Here is a 14,859-nt window from a genome sequence, read left to right as displayed (position 1 = left end):
AAAACCGTTACGTGAAATAACGACATTCATTTAAAAAAAACAAAACCGGTCTTGGGAATGACGACTTCACTTTGGAAGTCGTCCTCCCAGCTAACGACATGACCCATTTAAAAAAAAAATTCAACGAACCCCATCTTACAATATTTTGGTCAAAGAGATCCTCAAATAAAAAAAAAAAAAAAAATCTATAAAAAACAAATTCCTACAACAATTTATAGAAAAATAAACTAATCTTAACCACATCGTACAATATTCATAGGTTTATCACATATACATGTCTAGATTCCAATGCCTTACGCACACATTTTTGCCATTTCCTTAGTGACCAAATCCCTTGATCGGTTAATCGTCACAAGGCACAAGCACGCATGCTCTTTGAGTTCTTCCACTTTTTTCCCAAATCCAGCATCACTTTTCGTAAGCTCCTTCACTATTTGCACACAGAATTTATCAATCTTCTTGTCCAAACATAGCTGCACCATTGCCCTTACATGTTCAATGTCATCGTAAAGCCGATCCACAAGCCTACTCATTGTATCAAAGTCTTTCTTTAATATATAAGATCCCTTGGTTGCCATATCAAGCTGCTCACAAACTTTACCAAGAAACCTTCTTGAAAACCTCAAGTGTAGAAGCTCCCTCTCAAGACTCTGAGTGACTACTGAACTTAAAGTATGTGTTGTTACAGCAACCATGTCACACACCACAGTAACACAAAATTCTAGTGTCTTCAAATATCTCTTCATCTTGAAGTTCCTTTCCAGCTTTTTTCTCATTGAGTTCAAACGATTCAACACTGATGAGTTTTCATCGCTAACGAGCTTGAAGTGATGATGCTCGAGATTTGAAAAAGGGTTAGTCAAGATGAACGAGTTGAGCTCAGCAATGATGAGCTTCAACTTTTCTTGTGAGTCATCATCATCATTGTCCATGATTTCTAAAGCTCTTTGAATGAATTGGTAATTACACTGAATTTGATTGATGTTTTTGAGAAGATGGCCACAAAGGAGTGAAGCCTCAGCACTGATGTGAAAGTAATCGAGCATGAGATTCTTGAGTTCTGGTTTGTGTGAAAGGATCGTTGCATCAATGATGGTGTGTACAGTTTCTTGGTCTGGTTGAAGGAGGGTTTCTGAATATTTATTCTGGTTGGAATGAATGCAAAATTGAGCTTTGTCAAAGAAATCAATATAGGATTTTGACCTTAAAGCCCTTAGGTATTCCTCATGGAAGTTTACACTTTTTGATACATCTGAAACTAGAAATGTAATTTTGTTATGATAGAAAACAAGGAAATTATGTCACGAGATCATATAATATAATAAAATGATATATATGTTGCCTCGGGTTTTAGAATAAGATGTGTTGTTAAAAGAGGTTTAGTTAAATATATAATTCTAAGTCATTATGCTTTTAATTGGGTTTATTATAGAATAATTCAGCTTATCCGAATAAATTTAATTTGATTAAAAGTAGGCTACTTTGATTCTTCTTATTGGGTTATAATAATTATAGTGATTATTATGAAAATGCATATAACTACTATATAGGTTTATGTAAAATTTAAAAATTGATTCAGAAATATGTTAAAAATTAGAAGTTCACAAGTATTATGTTTATTTAAATTATAAATAAATTTTAGTTATTAAAATAAAAAAATATTATAAGTAATATTGTGTGAATAATATTATGAATAATTATTTAAATTTTAAAAAATAGTTACTAAAATTATAAAAGAATTAATAATTATTTTATATATTTTTTTAAATTATTATATAATTATCTGAATTAAAAAAAAAGTAGTTCTTAAAATGATAAAACTGAAAAATAGTTTTTTTTTATTATAAATGATATTTAAATTTAAAAAGTAGTAATTAAGAAGATAAAATTAGAAAAATAAAACAGGACAATATATATATATATATATATATATATATATATATTTATATAGTTATATTTTTTCACCATTTTAAATTTTAATAATTTACATATATTAAATATTATAAATGAAAATATCCTAACTTTTAAATCAAAAAGTTCTCAATAAAATACTAATAACTAAATATCTCAGTTAAACTATAAAGTATTAGATAAAAAAGAAGAAGAAGAAGAAGTGTGTTGTATGTAATCAGTAAGTTAAGTTTAAACATTAATCAGTTATATTTAAATATAAAACAACATGACTAATGTGGATTTTTTTTTAGATAAACTGAATATTTAATTGAATAATCGGAAATTTTATCGTATGCTCACAAAAATCTTCTCCTTTAGAATTAATGATATCATTTTTTTATATTTAATGGAATCAAGTTTTTTAAAGAAAATATTTTGAATTATAATATAAATATTTTTATTATAGATGTTGCTTGAAATTATGCATATATTTAAGTTCTACAAAGTTTTAACTCATTAATGTTTTTGAGATAAGCAAGAAAGCTAAAAGATATCACATGGGGAGTAGAAGTTTTGACATTTATTTATCCAGAAAAAAAAAAAAAAGCTAAGTTTTTCCCTTAACTTCTCAAGTTCTTGATTTCAAAAACAAAATAATCTAATTGATCATGGAAAACTTCCTAATTAGGACAATAACATCTAAGTTTTTTTCTAGATAAAAGAGTTAATCAATTATCTCTACAATTTTTTTTTCTTATTGTTCTTCATTGCCTTGAATAAAGACATATATAAATAAGGTTTAAGTCACGCAAAGCATCTTTTAAATAATTAAGCAAAAGAATGTTTTGAAGATCCATCATAGTAAGGACTATAAATTTGTAATGTTTTTGGACAATAGTCAAATGAAAAAGATGAAGTGATAAGAACATACCTTGATTAGGCTTAAGAGCTCTTAATTTTTGAAGCATGGTTGGTGATTGATCTTCTTCAATTCTAACAAACTTTCAATGTTGAAATTAAAGTATAAAACTCTTTCTCAATCACTTAGGTCTTTATGAGAATGAAGAAAGTAGTATTAATTGTATTGTGTTGAAGTTCATAAACATTGTTTGCAATCTTTGCTTTTAAAGCTTCTCTCCATGGATATTGTTTCAATAATTGAAGTTTAAGCTTTCTTTAATTAAGACATAATCATTTCAGTTCTCTTTAATATTCTGATATAACTTTTCCAAGTTTTAATGCTCAAAAAATATCCCTATTCTCCTCACAGCTTACACAACTATGTCAATGATGTGAACATATAGGCCTCTAGATATTTTTTTAATTAAAATAATTAAACCCTTCCAATATTTGTATATTATTTGAAGTCATTTAATAAATCACTACATTATTAATTTTATGTTAACAAATTACCAACACTGCTGGTCCAAATTAAATTATTCTCAATGTTTTAAGCAAAATTTTATATTCGAATCATATAAAAAAATTCGAAAATGAATTTTACTAGTCATAAATTTCATAGTAATAAAAACAATACTTAAAAGGAAAAAATGAATTAAATTATATTAAGCAATTGACAATATTAATAATATATATATATATATATATATATATATATATTATTTAAGTTAATATTTACTTTTAACATTTATGTAGTTAGGGTCGATTAGACAATCCAATTTAATTTTAATAATTAATAAAATTAATATTAATTTAGTAAACATAATTTTATTTAATTTTAATATTTATATTTATTTAATTTAATATTAATTATAGCTAGTCTAATCATTTTTAACATTTAATTAAGTTATTATAAATCTAAATGTTCCTAATATATTTTTTTATAATATTATCTATTTAAATTAATATTAATTAAGTGCATACTAATCTTATTTATGTGTTAAATTGGTCTATATCTATATACAAAGGAATTTTTTTTCATGTCCACAATTATTTTCTAAATTTATCTTTAAATAATTATTTTTCAAATTAAAATAATTATTTAATAAATTTTACTATTTCTTTAAATTTAACCATTTATTATTTTTTAAAACTTAAGAATTTTTTAAATTATAAAACTACGTATAAAAAAAACTATTTACAAAAAATATTATCAAATGTCTTTTCACTAATTTAGAATAAAGAAAGTCTCAATCCAAATACTTAGATTTAAACAATAATATAATATAATTTGTGAATAAGAAAGTCTTTTTTCTTACGTTGTTATTAATATTCACTTCAACCATGTTAAAAAAGCTACGCATCTTAAAGAGTTTAACCTCCTTCAACTTCTTTCTGCAACATTTACTTTAGAATCTTAATTATGTTATACTTCGCGGGAAATACTGAATGATTTAAAATATATAAAACACTCAACATAACATATAAACTAGTTAATATATTATTTTATACTAATTTATAAATTTTCAAATTTAAATAGATTATATTTGACTTAATTATAATTATTTTTTTCAGATATTGTAACTCATTAAATATTTAACATACTTTAGTTACATGATATTTATCGTGAAATTAATGTGTAGTATTAGTTATCATTATTTAGCGTCAACTTATCCAATATTATTTAGAATCAATTATGAAATTTGGTATTATTAATAAATTATAGTGTTTATGATTTTAGATTATATATATGAGGCTTTATTATTATGTAGTTATTGTGGATTTGTCTTTGTTAAATATCTAATTTTTTGAAGTGTGCACAACTTGATGAAATATTGTTGTTATGAATGTTTTGTTAATTGTCTATTATGGTGCAATTATGTGTTGGTCCCATGACATGACAAGTTGGAGAGAAGAAGGGAAACACCAAACTTGAGAGTGGAGGAACCAATGATTTGTTACTTTTGAGTTTGAATTTCCCTAATTTGGCTATTAAAATCATTCAATCATTTCATCATCCAACACTTATTTTCTGGCGTGCAAAATATTTTGCCACGCAATCCCCCGGCAATGAAAGAGACTCCAAACATACTAATAAATTTATACAAACCAATTGAATGAGTCCACATCTACTTACTATGAATCTAATTCTTCCAATAAAATCTTGAGTTTAAATGTTGTGATGAAAAAAAGAAGTTAATAAGTTTAATTAATTCGTTAGATTTATTGATGGGAATTATTGAATAATAACAATACTACACATTAATATCACGATAATCAAGAAAATTAGTGTTAGAAAAACACTTTAACTTTCATAGATAAGGTTTATTAAAGAGTGTAAAAGGTGAAATATTTGTTTTTACGGTTGGTAGATACTCTTTATTGTGATTTGGGTTGAGCAATGATCGGGTTGGATCGAATCCGGGCTCAACATAACCAATTCAGCACGATCCGAATTCAACATTTCAAATCTATATCCAACCATTTAACAATTCAAATTAGTCATATTTGAGTAATTTTGAATATGATTAACTATGAATGGGTGACGAGTTATTTGAATTTAACATTACAAAGTTCAAGATCTCTTTTATCAGTGCTTTCTCTACTAGAGTAGATTGCAAGCTCCACCAATAAAAAAAGAGAATGTGTCTTCACCACTATCGTTAACCATCACGTCGCACATCAAAAGTGTGACCCACACATATCAACGTCCAAATCCACTATGTCAATGCAGATCAAGTCTCCATACGCATATCTGCATCGCAAAGCCGCACTATGCGAGCGCAAGTCAGTCCACACCTCGTTGCAAGAAGACAACACATTTATCTTATGTGAAACATGCAACGCTTTCTACACAATTTGATGACATCTTTGACGATGATGAATGCTCCCCTCTACGTTGCCTAGGTCGCCAAAGATGTCCTTTGCACGAGCATAGGATCTCCACGACACCAACAAACCAATGTAGATCTCCATCGCACTAGGCTTAGAAGTTGAGGAAGAAGAATGAAAAAGAATGGAGAGTAGGGCGTCATTGTTTGCTATCAATTAAAGATTTGAAAAGGGAAAGAAGGAGAGGGGGCATCATTCTTTGTTTGCAATTAGGGTTTTGTCATCTATATTTTCATTTTATACATACAAAATAAACATTCTAATATATTCTGAGTCAAGTTGGATACCCATGAACTCATAATTCATTTTCGTATATGGTCGCTGCTACACCCTTTAATCCGTTTTATTTACTTAATCTAACTAATTATCCAAATCAATCGATCGTTAAACCAATTCACATTTCAAATATTGAGAAATCGGACGATTTCTTTTATTTTTGCTCCCCTTAATCTAAATATGAATCATAATATGAATTTTGAGAATAGATTTTAATTAATAGAACAAAAACATTAAAAAAACACATATTATATATATATATATATATATATATATATATATATATATATGATAATATCCTTATTACTCCTCTTTATCTTTTATCTTTTATCTTTTTACTCCTTTTATCTTTTATCTTTTGCATATTATATGTTGGACTCCCATTTTCTTTCATTGTGAATAAATTGTTATATTTATTTAATACATTTTAAGATAAATAATTAATTTAGTATAATAATTATCAACATATTTTATGATAAGAAACAAATACAATTTTAATATAAAATTTTTAACTTTTTTAAAAGTTGTTTGAAACAAACACATGTTTAATCTTTAGTAATTGTTAGATTATTAAAGAAAAAAAATTTATCATGTGTTTAATAAAGACAAAACACATGTTTAACTATCCCAAAATATCACATAAAATTAGTTTACAAATATTTGTGACAATCAAATTAGGACGTAATTGTAATCGGTTTAACTAATTCTAATTTTTCTTTAAAAAAAAAAAGTTAAGTTATTTAAAACTAATTTTAGTTTTTTCTAATAAATAAACATTTGTGCTAGTATTGAATTAGTGTAAGTTAAGTCGATGCTAATTGAGTCTATTTAATGTTAAATACCAATAGACCGGTTAAACTCATTCTAATTTGATATAAGATTTTAATTTTTTAAAAAGTAATACAAATATATTTTATTTTTTATAAATAAATATTTATGTTAGCATCTTAGCCGAACTAACTACAACAAATATTAAAAGTAAATATTTAATTTTAATAAATATTAAAAATAAATAAGGTTAGTGTTGAATTATAGATTATTTTTAATTCAAAAGTTCAAATTAAAAGATAATAAATATCTCCACTCACAGTTCCTACTCCCTTCACTTTCTATATAAATTTTATCACACTTATATTTTTTATTCAAATTCATAAATCTATTCACACTTATCTCCTTCAACCAAATTCATCTCTTTCATGCACACAAATCTTCATATACATTTTTTTCCTCATGTCCTTTATCGATATTCTTCTCCTCATCTTCTTCATTTATACTGATTCCTTTAATCTATACTCATTTCTTTGATTCATATTTATCTCCTTCATCCACATTCACCTTCTTTATCCACTATAACTTTTTTCATTTATATTTGTTGAACATGAAAACACTATAGGAGAATTTTTTTGTTTGAAGTTACTCTCATGAGTGTTGACTAAACCAATACAAATTAAACTAATATAAAAAAACATATTTTATTTCACTAGATTAAATAAAATTTAAAATAAAAGTGCATTAGTGTTGACTTGACCAATATCAAACTACTTAAAAAATCAATTTAAAAATTAGTGATGGATTAGTATCGACTAAGCCAATGCTAGTTAGAATCAATCTTCAAAAAATGATGCTAACAAATTAAGGTTTATGATTTTAAATTGACATTCACATGTAACACAAATTCAATGCTATTAACTATTTAACATTGATTTTCGCTTGTTAGTATCGACCATCATCTAATTTATTGTAGTATGAGTTCAAATATAATTTAAATTTTTATTACAAGAATATAATTTTTTTATTATACTAAAAATGAAAAATGTCCAAATAAGATAATGTCAAATAATAATTTTGACGTCTAAAATTAAAATATGTCGATACTTGTTATACTAAACAAACTATTTAACTTATAATTTATTTTAGCAGGAAGAAGAAATTAAAAAAAACAAAAACTAACATTTAAAAGAATTATGTATTCCACTAGGATTGATTAACAAATGTTTGAAGTAAAAGGGTCGAGCAATGATGTTCAACTTACAATGCTAACATTACCAACATCAAATACATAATACCATATGAAGCTTCAAATTTGAAACCTTCCAAGATCTTTTTCTTTTTCTTTTGTCATTCGAAATTGAAACTTTAACGCAAGGGTTATGAAAACTGTGTTGTTTACAATCATTTATGGATTAAACATCAGATACACTGTTCCTATTAACTTATTAAGTTTAGAAAACGGTCTCAAAAACCTACATTGCATGAATGTGTACTTCATGCTTCAACATTTCTCCTAGTGACACATTTTTAACTAATTCTTGTAATAACTTGTTTATGTATATTATTCCCTATAATTTAACAAAACTCTATCATAATAACTAAAACTTCATAAATAAATATTGAACCACAAAATGTTGGATATTTTTTAATAAAAATGTCAAAACAAAGTCTAATAAAACTGAAAAATATTAACAATTAACATTTATCAATAAAAAGAAAAATAAGGGAGAAGCTAACAAATCAATAAACCTAGATAACCATGCATAGGAAGCAACATTAGATACCCAACCCAAAGTAAATGAATAACTATATATATGCGTATACGTGAAGAGTTGGAATTGTGATATTTAAAAGGTTCTAACATAATGAGTCAGTTCTCGTGCCTAATGTTTCTATATCAGGAATTTGAAGCAATGCTATTAAGAGGGGTTTTCAACGTTTTCAACCTGAATGCTGCTATGCAGTGTATTTATTAACGAAACGGAACAGGCAACTAGTCCATTTCTTTTCAAAAATTAAAATAAAAAATAATTTAAAATTTTAACTTTTGTATATTATATTACTTAAAAAAAATACAAATATATAATAATAAAGGATAATGATATTTTGAACCATTTTTTTTTACTTCTAACTCATTATTTCAATCACCTATCAATTATCTATTTGATTTTTAATAGTAGTGTGACATGATGATGTAAAGGTGATTGACGTGGTGGATTAAGAAAAGTGATCAAAATATCGTTATCCTATTATTAACCATTCAAGCATCATAGTTTAATATTTGTGAGTGTAAACTATAGCAAAATGATCCAGATTTTCTCATTTGCCCACACAGGCACTAGTGCAGAATTGCATTTTTACTTCGCCTTATAGACCTCGATTAGCAAGGAACCGAAGCATATAATGACGCGGTGGCATTTTTGCAATTTCAGGCAATTTTTATGCTTCGGTTCAAGTAAAACATGAAGCCAAAAGGGGTTATAGGCTTCGGTTCAAAAAAAACCGGTGCCAAAAGGAGTTATAGGCTTCGATTAAGCAGACCCGAAGCCAAAAAGGTTGCCAGAAATTTCAAAAATGCCATTGTCGTTGCGTCTTATAGGCTTCGGTTCAAAAAAAAAACCGGTGCTGAAAGGAGTTATAGGCCTCGGGTGTCAGGGAACCGAGGCCAAAAAGCACTATATGCCTCGGTTATAAATTGAACCGAGGCCATATAGTTTAATTAGGGCTCAAAAACGCGAACCCCTTTCTTTCTCGCGCGCGCTGTCTCCTCCATTTCTCTCTGCAACTTACGGCGACTCCACCACGCGAGCTCCCCTTCTTGTGCTGCCACCGTTGTGCTGCCGCCGTCGCTGTCTCCTCTTTCTCTCTCCGCAACTTCCGACGACACCACCACGCGAGCCCCTTTGTTGTGTTGCCACCGTTGTGCTATCGCCGTCGCGTCTCGCCTCCGGCCACACTGCTCCGGCCAGTCGTCCCTCTCTCTCTGTAACTGTTCCAGCGTCCCTCCACCACCACGCGAGACCCTTTTCTTCTTCCACCAACGTTGGGCTGCCACCAAACTTTCGCGCCTCTGGCCACTCTGCTCCGGCCACCGTCGCTGCACCTCCATTTCGTGCACGAACATTTTCCTTTTTTTCCCGCAACTGTCACGCCGCGGTTCCTTTAAGGTAAATTTCCAATGCATTTTTGTTTGGTTTTCCGTTTTGTATATGTTAATTTTCAATTTAGTTATTATGAGTGTTAATTTGCATTGAGATTGAAATTGTTTGGAGTATTTTGATTAATTTTGTGAGAGGATTGAGTCTCAATTTAAGAGCATTGTGTCTTCAAATGTAGAGCATTAAGTTTGAATTTAAGAGAATTGTAAGAACACTATAATTAAATAGGTAATATATGATGTTAAGGAAATTGTTGTTTTTGCTTTTATTTGTTACTTATGACTTTCTCTTGTGTTTTTTGTTATCTCTTGTAGCTCTCGAACGCGTTGAATTGCATCATCTTCCATTGTCATCTGTTTTTTACGCGCTCCTAGGTTCCTAATTCTAATATTTTCTTATGATGCCAATATGTTGTTTGCTTTATATATTTTATTAATTATTTGTTAAAACATGTTGTTTGCTTTTCTTATATGTGAGTTAGCCTTAGTTTCTCATTTGAGATTCAATACGAAAATTATGTATTGTCCCCGAGTTTTCATTTTGAAAAAACTACATTTTTTTTAAATTAGATATAAGAGGATACAATACTAATAATTTAAATGTATTGAATCTTGAATTGTCCGATTGGAAAGATTAATCACTTTCTAGTAATTTATTAGTGCATATATATATATATATATATATATATATATATATATATATATATATATATATATATATATATATATATATATATATATATATATTAAAATACATATCTTAAAATTCATGAATATTTGTCAATTGTGTTTTGTATTGATCTTCGGGTGCATATTTGATTGTGGTTTATAATCACTTTCATTTCGTGTATCCTGAAGGTCAATGCGAAATGCTGGCAAAATTTCGTGAAATTTAAGATATGTATTTTAAAAGTAATATGTACTAATAAAATAAAGAAAGTGAATCTTCTTAAATGGTATAGGGTCACACCTTGATTATGACGTGAGCATTGATTCAAAGATTACTGAAATTGTTCACGCAATTTCAGTATGGATCGAGATTGGATTAATTTACCACGTATCAATGTTGAGTATGAGAATGGAGTAGAAGAATTTATAAAATTTGTGCAACGTTATGAGGGGAGAAGTGATGATGAGGTGAAGTTCAGATGTCCTTGTGTCAACTGTTTGAATGGAAGAAAATTGAATGCAACTCAAGTTAGGGAACATCTTATTTGTGATTGTTTCCTTAGAAGTTATACAATATGGACATGGCACAGCGAATTAATACACATTCCAACTGTTTCTCGAGCTGAATATCTTGCCGATTCCTCCATGAAAGAGCGACGGGAAGAGCAATGTGAAGAGCGAGTAGAAGAAGACAATATGGAGGACATGATACAGGATGTTGGCGCAGAAGATTTTGCACAAGCGCATGTGTATGAGACGATGTCTGTTAATGCAGAAACTCCGTTGTATGTTGGTTCAACTAAGTTCACGCGATTATCTGCGGTTTTAAGACTTATGAATTTGAAAGTGACCAATGGTTGGACAGATAAAAGCTTCACAGAATTGCTTGTGCTCTTGAATGAAATGCTTCCCGAAGGAAATACTCTACCCACTCGAAACCATGACGCCAAGAAAATTCTTTATCCGATGGGTATGGAGTATAAAAGGATACACACATGTCCTAATGATTGCATATTATATAGAAAAGAATTTGAAGATTTGAAAAAATGTCCAAAGTGTGGGTCATCACGGTACAAGCAGAAAATAAACAGTGAAGATAATGGTCAAATAGAGAAGGAAGGATCTGCTTTGAAAGTAGTGTGGTACCTTCCAATCGTACCAAAACTTAAGCGTTTGTTTGCAAATCCTAAAGATGCTAAAAACCTTAGATGGCATGCAACTGAGAGAAGATGTGACAGACTCCTTCGTCATCCAGCTGATTCAATGCAATGGAAAAATATTGATCAGGAATTTCCCAAGTTCGGTGAAGAATGTAGAAATATTCGTTTTGGCTTATCTACCGATGGAATGAATCCATTTGGTAATTTAAGTACAAACCACAGTTGTTGGCCCGTTATATTATTCATTTACAACTTATCTCCTAGACTCTACATGAAGAGAAAATACATGATGTTGTCTATGATGATATCTGGTCCAAAGCAGCCTGGAAATGACATAGATGTATATCTCAATCCTCTAGTTGAAGACTTGAAGTTGTTATGGGTTGATGGTGTTGAAGTATTTGATGTTGTTGCTTCTGAAACTTTCATGATGCATGCAATGTTATTTTGCACCATTAATGACTTTCCAGCTTATGGTAATTTGTCAGGGTACAGTGTCAAGGGTCATAAAGCATGTCCTATATGTGAAGAAAACACAACATCTCATCAGTTGAAAAACGGAAGGAAGACCGTGTATCTGCGCCATCGAAGGTTTTTACAAGCTAATCATCCTTATCGAAGGTTAAAGAAAGCATTCAATGGACATCAAGAGAATGACAAAGCACCAACTCCATTAACTGGCATTCAAATTCATGAAAAATGTAATAAAGTACATCATGTATTTGGTAAAACGTCCAAGAAGTCATCTGCATCGAGCCCTTGGAAGAAAAAATCAATATTCTTTGACCTTCCATATTGGTCGAAGTTAGAAGTCAGGCATTGCATAGATGTCATGCATGTAGAGAAGAATGTGTGTGATAGCTTGATTGGTACACTACTTAACATTTAGGGAAAGACAAAAGATGGAGTAAATGCTCGTTTGGATTTGGTTGAAATGAAGATCTGAGAAGACTTGGCACTAAGGGAGGTTGATAGGCGTACTTATTTGCCCCCTGCATGTTACACTATGTCCATACAAGAGAAGATAAGTTTTTGCTTATGTTTAATGACTGTCAAGGTACCTCAAGGATACTCTTCAAATATTCAGAGTTTAGTGTCCATGCAAGACTTGAAGCTTGTTGGCCTAAAGTCTCACGATTGCCACATCTTAATGCAACAATTGTTACCTGTAGCTATTCGTGGAATTTTACCCAAAAATATTAGACAAACTATAACGCGTTTGTGTGCATTCTTCTCTCCAATTTGTAGCACAGTCATTGATCCTTTAAAGTTAGATGAACTTCAAATCGAAATTGTTATCATCTTGTGTCAGCTAGAGATGTTTTTCCCTCTATCATTTTTTGACATCATGGTACATTTACTTGTTCATCTAGTGAGAGAAATCAAGTTTTGTGGATTAGTATACTTAAGATGGATGTATCCCATTGAATGTTACATGAAGATTTTTAAAGAGTATGTGAAAAAGCAATATCGTCCAGAAGCTTCAATGATCGAAAGATATATTGCTGAAGAATGTGTCGAGTTTTGTTCAGATTACATGGCAAAAGCAAAAACAATAGGAGTTCCTCACAGATCATGGTTGAACAAGTGTTCTATAAGTAACATCATCCGAGGTGTGAGTGTGGTTACCAAAGATCGCGAAGAGTTGATGCAAGTACACTTATACATATTGAACAACACAAATGAGGTAATGTCTTACTTATCTGCACACAAAGTCATTGTGAAAGAGAACAATCCAAGACAATCAGAGAAATGGCATTTGATGGAGCATAATAGAACATTCATGCCTTGGTTTAAATCTGAGGTTTTGAAAGATTCGCAATGCTTTGAGACTTTGATGTGGTTAGCAAATGGGTTGAAATTTGATGTCATCTGTTATACAGGTTATGAAATCAATAATTGCACATTCTATACAAAGTCTCTAGATGATAAAAGCATAATACAAAATAGTGGAGTCAGTTTTGAAGCTGAGTCGCTACAATTTTCTACATCTAAAGATCAAAATCCCTTAGTAGGATCAATGGCATACTATGGTGTAATAGAAGAGATGTGGGAGGTTGATTATACGATGTTTACTATTCCACTGTTCAAATGTAAGTGGATTGACAATAAGAGTGGTGTCAAAATAGATGAATCAGGAATGACTCTAGTAGATTTTCGAAAGGGTGGTTATCAAGACGACCCATTTATCATGGCACAACAAGCATCTCAGGTTTTCTATGTTAAAGATCCCTCATCTGAACATTGGTTTGTCGCTCTTCATGGAAAAAAACAGATTGATCCTAATGAAGAGAATATGAGTGATCTTAATATTGCTGTCACCCACCCATTTAGAAGAACGATAAATGTTGATGAAATCCATCTAGTTGATGATGTGCACGCAATTCGAGAAGATCACGATGAAGGAATATACATATGACCAATCAATAACTTTATGTATGAATTTTATGTTTTTGTTAAAATTTAGGTGTTTTGTTAAATAATGTTTTATATATTATTTTATATGTTGCTTATTAATGTTTTTTTATGTTTTCATTTCACAGATACATGGCTGAACATTATACTTCATCAGAGGATGAAGCACCTACTAGGAGATCCACCAGATGAGCCACTAGGTTGAAAGAGCTCTTAATTAGAAGAGCTAAAGGTCAGAAAACACATGTTGATATTAACGTCGACACTGGTGAGCCTAGTGGTCGTTCTGGGGATGTCTTCAAAAGCTATTTAGCAATGTTGGCACGAGAGAGAATATCAATCCTTACGCCATCTTTTGATCATGTCACTGAAGTTGATCGGGAAATGATATGGCAAGATTTATTGGTAACTAATATTAATGTTATTAACGTTATACTTTGATTTTGTTGATAATATGATAAATATTGTTGATGACATTTTCTATATTGCAGCTAACATTTGATATTCCAAATGTGTCAACGCTTAAACAAAAATGTTTGTTATCAGTGGCTGAGAAATTTCGTGGTTTTAAGACCAAGTTGACGTCTAGGTATGTCTTTCGACATAAAAAGAATGAAAATTCATTATTGAAATACACTTGGATTGATGAAGACACATATCGTTAGTTTCTTGAGCTTCGGACATCTGAGGGATGACATGTATGTTTATTTGAAATCATAAATAACA

At 29.7% G+C, this 14,859-nt stretch overlaps 1 protein-coding gene across 1 annotated transcript; it reads right to left on the bottom strand.

Annotated features, from left to right (window-relative positions):
- Nucleotides 1–293: 293 nt before the first annotated feature.
- LOC114180762 (UPF0496 protein At1g20180-like) lies at nucleotides 294–932 on the bottom strand. Its single transcript, XM_028067055.1, has one exon. The coding sequence runs from the start codon at nucleotides 930–932 to the stop codon at nucleotides 294–296; it is 639 nt and encodes a 212-aa protein (XP_027922856.1).
- Nucleotides 933–14,859: the final 13,927 nt, after the last annotated feature.

The sequence above is a fragment of the Vigna unguiculata genome, chromosome 4 (assembly GCF_004118075.2).
Source record: "Vigna unguiculata cultivar IT97K-499-35 chromosome 4, ASM411807v1, whole genome shotgun sequence".
Taxonomy (NCBI): Eukaryota; Viridiplantae; Streptophyta; class Magnoliopsida; order Fabales; family Fabaceae; genus Vigna; species Vigna unguiculata.
This window is presented reverse-complemented; position numbering and strand designations above follow the sequence as displayed.

Bases quoted from the DNA above. Each gene is read 5' to 3' on its own strand.
- LOC114180762 (XM_028067055.1), bottom strand. From the start codon at position 932: ATGGACAATGATGATGATGACTCACAAGAAAAGTTGAAGCTCATCATT.